The sequence below is a fragment of the Berghia stephanieae genome, chromosome 1 (assembly GCF_034508935.2).
Source record: "Berghia stephanieae isolate SIO BIC M18660-M18661 chromosome 1, UCSD_Bste_1.3, whole genome shotgun sequence".
Taxonomy (NCBI): Eukaryota; Metazoa; Mollusca; class Gastropoda; order Nudibranchia; family Aeolidiidae; genus Berghia; species Berghia stephanieae.
This window is the reverse complement of record NC_088360.1, coordinates 44914606-44922105: the sequence shown is the minus strand read 5'-3', so window position 1 is coordinate 44922105 and position 7500 is coordinate 44914606. Positions and strand designations below refer to the sequence as shown.

Below are 7500 nucleotides of genomic sequence, written 5' to 3'. Positions count from 1 at the left end.
TTTACAAAATGGACCAAATAGGTTAATCATCATCATCATCATCATCATCATCATGATCACCATCATGATCATCATGATCATCATCATCATCATCATCATCATCATCAACATCATCATCATCACAAACACAACCAACATCAAAATCGTCCTCATCTTCATCATCGCATTAATCTTTACCAACGTTATTACAACCATAAAAATTACCACCATCATTAACACGACTATAACATCATAAAGGCACGCCTATTTCTGCTTTCCAACTACTCCTACTTCTTCATCCTCTCCTTCTCCACAGCTTCCTTCTCCTTCTCTTCACCATCACCACCATCATCCACGACGCAATGCCCGCCTTCTGAGGGCGGTCCGTCCTCTGGAACAGGTCTCACAGCACATGGTTTGGAAATAAGTCCTTTCACAGTAACCAAACTTCAAAACAAGTGGACAATACGCAACTTGAAATTTGTCCTCGCAGTCTGTGGAGAAAAGACGCAATATCGTGTTAATTAATGACGAATAAGAATATCTATTTAAGATGTTAACTGCGTTTGGGTGCTGTTTATCCTGATAATGATGATAAAGGATGATAATGATGACGATGATGATGATGATGATGATGATGATGAGGAGGAGGAGGAGGAGGAGGAAGAGGAGAAAGAGGAGGAAATGAGATGGGAGTAGAGCTGGGAAGAGAAAAAGGAGGGTGTAAAAAAAAAAAAAGGGGGGGGGGGGGTTGAGAAGTAAGTACTGATAATGATTCACAGAGAGTATGAAGAACAGAAGGAATGCGAGGGTAAGGGAAATAAGAAGGAGGAGAAGAAGAAGAAGAAGAAGAAGAAGAAGAAGAAGAAGAAGAAGAAGAAGAAGAAGAAGAAGAAAAGGAAAAGCAGAACGAGAAGATAATAGTGCATACTTTCTTCCACAGGCCTCTGCACTTTACATGAACTAATGCATGACTGTTGTGTCTTTGGTCTGAAGGCTGGATTACATGGTTTTCCATTAAATGACTGACATTGGACGCTTCGCTCTTGTATCCCTTTACCACAGGTTGCAGAACACTGTTATAATAGTAAAGATCATATTAGATATTGCATAAGCGTTTGAAAGTCACTATGGTAAAGGTACATAAGTCGCATCATGCAAGCTTTAGGAAACGGAGACTTTGCTTTGTCTTACGCTCTAAACTGTTTCCAGCAATATAACTGCATCATTAAGATGCTGGGCGTAGATTATTCAAATCAGGAAAATAAATGGTGAGGAAACAAGTGATGTTTAGCACCACCAGAACAATCTCATAATTGCCTCCTCAATCTCATTCATGCCTCATAATTATTCTGTCCTACTCTTCGATGAAGTCCATTTTCTGAGAGTTGTTCTGTTTTACAAGATGAGAGTAATTTTGATCAATAGATTTGATAGACGAGTTTCTTTGCCAACATTTTAAAAACGTTTTTGGTTTTTTTTTTTTTCTGAGTACGACAGTATTATCACTATCATCAAATCATTTCCACAAATTACTGTCCAATGAAACTCATCACTTGCCCCGACAACCTCCACCCAACGAACAAATCTTATGTTGTGACTCATTCAGTTGACCTTTTTTATTTTATTTATTGGTATATTTTTTGACCAACACATTGAGATTAATCGAATTATCAGATAAAACTGACTCAGCTCTCTGCCCGAATAATTGATTCCCCAGTTCTACAGGAAAGAAGTTGACCAAGATTATAATCAATCCAACTCGCGTCTTCTCCCCATCAACAAGTAATGAAGACATTTGTGGAGTACCAAAGGAAAACAGAAAATAAAAGTAAGTGGTAATGAGAGTCGAAGCCATGACATTATTGGGGAGCAACCTCGTCTGGAATGGAGTGGTAGATGGCGTTAACTGCAAAGTGTCGCTCTCACAACTAGACAGTGGGCGGAAGTTGTCGTGCTACTCGGGTACTGGGTTTGATTGCCATCAAGGTTATTCTCTCCTGATAATTCTCTACTCTTTTTATTTCTTGTTATTATTAACATAAGTGATTACTTTACACACTTTTCTAAATTTATATTATCACCCTCAACAATCAACTCAATTATATCTATCCTCACCCGAGACCATTCTCCTTTCCTCCATTGTGGGGGAGGGCATTTCCTATTCATACATTTCTTCCTGATGCTTGGTTTATCCTCCAGTCTACAGCTCCCCTCGTCAAGATAAGAATTACCATCACTCGACATACAAAACACACGACGGGTCTTTTCTCCAGGACCACAGGATGGGCTACACTGTACAGCATATCAAAGAAAATAAATATGAATTGAGTAAGACAAACACAGAAAATATTATCTCTTAGGAGAATTTCCTTCTTTTCCATACAATGAGCATAAATGATAGATCTAAAAGTTTAAGAAGTTAAAAATAAACAAACAATGAAACAAACAAAACAAAACAAACAAACACACACACACACACACACACATACACACACGACTCTTACCCCTGACCATTCAAATGTGTGCCATTCAGGAGGACAAGCTACCATCCGACATGCTCTTTCTGACTCTGGTTTCTCCGTCTTGCATTCGGACCCATCAAGCACCAACTGGTCTCCATCTTCAAGAATCTGTCGACAGACTACAAGCCTAGTACGATGTCCCTCGCCACATGATCGACTACAGTCAGACCACTGACCCACTGACCATCTGTGTTATAAAATAGAAAAGGAAAATTGTGGCTCAGAAGTCTAAACTTTGTAATGAATTTTTGGGATAGAGCATAAATCAGAATCAGTTCATTCTATCACCCTTTTATTGAAATTGGCGTACTTGAAGCCACTTCGAATACTTGTGACCCGATAAGTTTGTTTTTTTCTCAGTTAGACGTCTTGTAAAAAGCATAGACAAAGTGAAGTAACGAAACAAAAAGTTTAATTCTTATTTGTTACATAAAGTTGTTTACTAATAAGGAAATCGAATATATCATAATGAAATGTTAATATAAAATCTGTATTAAAATGTTTTGTTCATGAATGAATATTAAGCGCATTGACCATAATTCGTTTAAAACATCACCTAAAAATATGATGATATAATTATATATGATGATGATAATTATAACAATAATAATAATAATAATAATAACAAATATAATAATAATAATAATAATAATAATAATAATAATAATAATAATAATAATAATGATAATATAATAATGATAATATAATAGTAATAATAATAATAATAATAATAATAATAATAATAATAATATAATAATAATAGTAATATAATAACAATGTATAATATATATGGTGATATAATAACAACAACAATAATATATTCTATTATTATTATTATTATTGTTATTATTATTATTATTATTATTATCATCATATTATTATTATTATTATTATTATATTATTATTATTATTATTATTATTATTATTATATTATTATTATTATTATTATATTATATCATTATTATTATTATTATTATTGTTATAATTATTATTATTTTGTAATGGTGAATCCATTGTAATATTATGTCAACATGTACATAAATGATATCTACAAACTAATAGTTATAATGATATTTTTAAAAGATAAGCTCTTGAAGAGAAAACATTGGTCTACCAACATCAGTTTCGTATAATATTTGGCCAACATCTTTGTAGCACCAATAGTATTCTAGGGAATCAACCAATATTATTAGCTTACTTTGGAGGACAGGGTTGCTCATTGCATCTTTTCATGTGGTTGCTTGGCTTGGGTTGCCTGTCGCAGAACTTGTCTTCAACGACTCGACCATCGGATTTGAAAACACACAATGCTTTAGACACGCTGGTACCTGAGAAAGGTGATAGTGGTGGTAATCGTGGTTGTGCTATTGATGTAGGTGACAATCATAAGGAAAAAGATGGCAGAAGTAGGCGGCGGCCATAGTTATGAAAGTGATGATGAAAATATAGATGAAGGGAGTGATTTTGATACTGATGCTGTTGCACTTGGTTTGATGATGGTGACGAATGGTGATGGTGGTGGTGGTGCTGCTGCTGCTGCTGCTGCTGCTGCTGATGATGATGATGATGATGATGATGATGATGATGATGATGATGATGAGGATGATAATGAAAATGATGATGATGATGATGATGATAATGATGAATGATGATGATGATGATGATGATGATGATGATAACGATGCGACTGCTGCTGCTGCTGGTGCTGCTATGATGATGATGATGATGATGATGATGATGATGATGAACCACATTGAGTATGGTTTTTAAAAGTTTCTTTATATATATATATATATCCATTTTACGTGTAACAATCAATCTGTTATTATTGCTTACATGGTTTAAGATATAAGCTATTGGCGAACACGATCATAATCATGTCGGCGAAGATCACTAATATTGCTAACAAGATGACAACAAGGTTACCTTTGGAGCAAGACTTGGAGCAGGCCGACCATGGTGAATGAGACCAAACATATAATGATATGTCATGTTTTTCACCCGTTTTGTTGACAGGCAAGGTGTACTCGAACTGGATGCCTAGGTTTTTTTCTTGAAGAAGTATCTGCCAGTCATTAACCAGATAGGGAAAATCAATTACTAATGAATTGAAGATAATACAGAAAGAGTAAAAAGAACAGAGGCGAGGGAGCAAGACAAAGAAAGAAAGAAAGGAAGAGAGAGAGAGAGAGAGAGAGAGAGAGAGAGAGAGAGAGAGAGAGAGAGAGAGAGAGAGAGAGAGAGAGGAGTGAGAGAGAGAGAGAGAAAGAGAGAGAGAGAGAGAGAGAGAGGGGGAATTCAGATGAGAGTATGGACTGTTGTGTGATGTAGGACAGGCGCTCCATTGAGGGACAAATGTATTGCAACAAAAACTTTAATAGTTGTAACTTCTTAATAAGAAGAGACATTTTTACTTTTTAGATATTTTTCGTTATCTGTACTGATATCTTGAATAAAAACTTTAATTTATGACTTCGTGTTTCTTACATCTAGTCAAACTGTGGAGAAGAGAATGAAAAGATGGTGGGTGGAGGGGGGGGGGGGTCGAGGGGGGTAGAGAAAGCAGGAGAAGAAGAGGTTCAGAGGAAAAGGACGAATTCTATGAAACCAATACATAAATATCTTTACCATGATGACCAGATCTTGAGTTGTGGGCCCCAACGCTTGTAGTGATTCTGGTTCGTCGTCGGTGAGTTTGTAATGAAAAACAGTCCCTGCAATCGGGAATTTCCGAGGCCAGTCAATCGTCCATTTTCCGTTGATGAAGTACTTGCCTTTGGTGTCTTTTAAAGCTTTAAGACGAGAAAGAGAGATCGTTTCAATTTGTAACATTAATTATTGTTATTTAAAGCTTTGAACACACGGTATCTTTATTTATTCTAATCTTTGTATTCATTAAAAAAAGAAATGAGCTTATCATCTTACCTAAATAGTTCTTGGAGCGTACTGCCTCAGACACATTCACCCTCATTGCCCCTTGGGGGATCTTCACAATTTCTTGATAAGCTGCAAGGTAAACAGAGACTATTTTGAAATAAAAATATATTATTTTTGATTATTTTGAAGAAGAGCATTGCCATTTTTAAAAAAAAGGCGGTCCTTTAAAACCACAGAGCCTATGATAATGGAATTCATTTCGTTTTTAGCGTTAAAATAAGAGTAGCAATTGCTCATTACCCTCAATATGGCGCCAGTCTACCAAAAGGACGATCCGCAAGATATCAACAGAATCAGTTACCCAATCATTGTTAGATGGGGGGAAAAATACCGAATGCACTGATGGTCGATACCAGTCCCTTTGATTGGAAATACTAGACTATTTAGCAATTGAACCATAATTGACAACTTGCATTCTTTCCTCTTCCTCTTTCATCTATGCCTCTTCCACCTCATAATCATAACCATTATCATCATCAGCGTCGTCGTCATCATCATCATCATCATCATCATCATCATCATCATCATCATCATCATTATTATCATCATCATCATCATCATCATCATCATCATCATCATCATCATCATCATAAGTATTAATATCACGGTTACCATCTACACCATTGTCATCAGTTTCGCCATGTCATAATTATATCACATTTTAATACAAAAAGGAATATAAATCAATGACATTACCTCCCGTTGGCAATGGTTTATCAACTAAACCGGAAATGGTTTTACATGTAGAGTTGTCACCACCACACACTCGGCAGTTATCTTCTTTGAAGTTGGAATGTAGGTGACCATCACAACCTACATGCTGAATTAAGAATGAAATTGACACGGAATGAATAATTATAAACCATTTTGTCAGTGACAGAGAAATCAAAGTCCTTTGAAGTTTTGTTCCCCCCCCCCCCCCTTTCTTAGCTTCCAAAAGTGCGCCTATGCGATCTTGTGGTATGGCGCTCGCTTTCGGATCAGAAGGTCCTGGGTTCGAGCATTGTTGAGTCCTTGAAAAAGGCTCTCTACTCACATTCTCTTATCGTACTCATGTGTAAAAGGAGTACCTGACCGTTAACAACGTTGTCTCTGTCTGAAAAAAATGGTAATATTGACAATAAAGCATCATGTCTCGTTCTGCACGTTGCGTGTTGCTGTTTGTCAGGGACCCTTTGTAAAGTGCGTTAAGCACGTTTAGTGGATAATGCGCAATAAAAAAGCTCGAGTAAAAAAAAAGTCATTTTGTTCAGAGCATGACCAGCATGACCAGAGTGACGATGGCTCATGCATAGTCATCTGACATCTTTGGAAAGAGCTTCACACATATTGCCCCATGGGATCGAGCTCAATGCCAGTGACGGACAAAGGGAGAGTAAACGGAGATCAATTATGTGTATGGGGTTTTGGTTCTGTTTAGCTTGCTGTGAGAATCAAAGTAGCCTTGTGATGCTCGTAGATAATGGTGAATTGAAGTTCTGCACATATTATCTTTACGTGTTTAGAATAACAAGTTATAATTCATATCTAGCTTGGTAGGTCGGATAAAATTAGACATAAGGCTTGGTTTATATATATTCTATACTAGTCATGAGAAAGTAAAGACATGAAATAGCAATCAGTGTCTTAAAATAGTGATGAATTGCTAGACAAAAAGCAATGACTTAAGTCTTTCTTAACAACCATTTAAGTAACACCATAGTAAAGACAACAGCTACATGACTCACCTTACATTCTCCATTGATACAGACATGCAGTTTATCAGGGTAGCAACGTGTCCCATCCAAGACTTTTGCTGACCTCTCTGTGTAAAAGTTGTATCCTTCCGCCATGCAAACCAAGGAGCAAGGTTTTGCCTGCTCTGGATAAATCAATTGGTTTAGTTGTTTTTCATTGACTAGACCGTAAGAGCACAAAGAGATTCGAGGAATTTTAAGGGAAAAAAAAAGAAATAATGTAAGATAAAAAGAAAAAAAACTTATCCTTCCAGAAATAATTCTTTTTGGATTATCACAGGGGAAGACTGAGATTATCATGACGTTAACTGCTTTGCAATCAA

General features: G+C 36.2%; 1 protein-coding gene across 3 annotated transcripts in view; it reads right to left on the bottom strand.

Moving 5' to 3' along the window:
- The window catches only part of LOC144975776 (A disintegrin and metalloproteinase with thrombospondin motifs 6-like), a 42476-nt gene that overhangs the window by 151 nt on the left and 34825 nt on the right, over positions 1-7500 (bottom strand). For 2 of the 3 annotated variants that reach the window (XM_078919968.1, XM_078919965.1), the window contains exons 17-26: positions 7169-7302; positions 6138-6261; positions 5430-5510; positions 5133-5296; positions 4431-4569; positions 3703-3832; positions 2487-2691; positions 2098-2274; positions 911-1055; positions 1-473 (exon numbers count right to left, since the gene is read on the bottom strand). The exon at positions 1-473 is cut by the window's left edge and continues 151 nt beyond it. In XM_078919968.1, coding sequence (XP_078776094.1) covers positions 328-473; positions 911-1055; positions 2098-2274; positions 2487-2691; positions 3703-3832; positions 4431-4569; positions 5133-5296; positions 5430-5510; positions 6138-6261; positions 7169-7302 — 1445 coding nt within the window. In that variant the 3' untranslated portion in view covers positions 1-327. The remainder of the gene's footprint in view (positions 474-910; positions 1056-2097; positions 2275-2486; positions 2692-3702; positions 3833-4430; positions 4570-5132; positions 5297-5429; positions 5511-6137; positions 6262-7168; positions 7303-7500) is intronic. The other variant, XM_078919972.1, reaches the window with a different exon arrangement.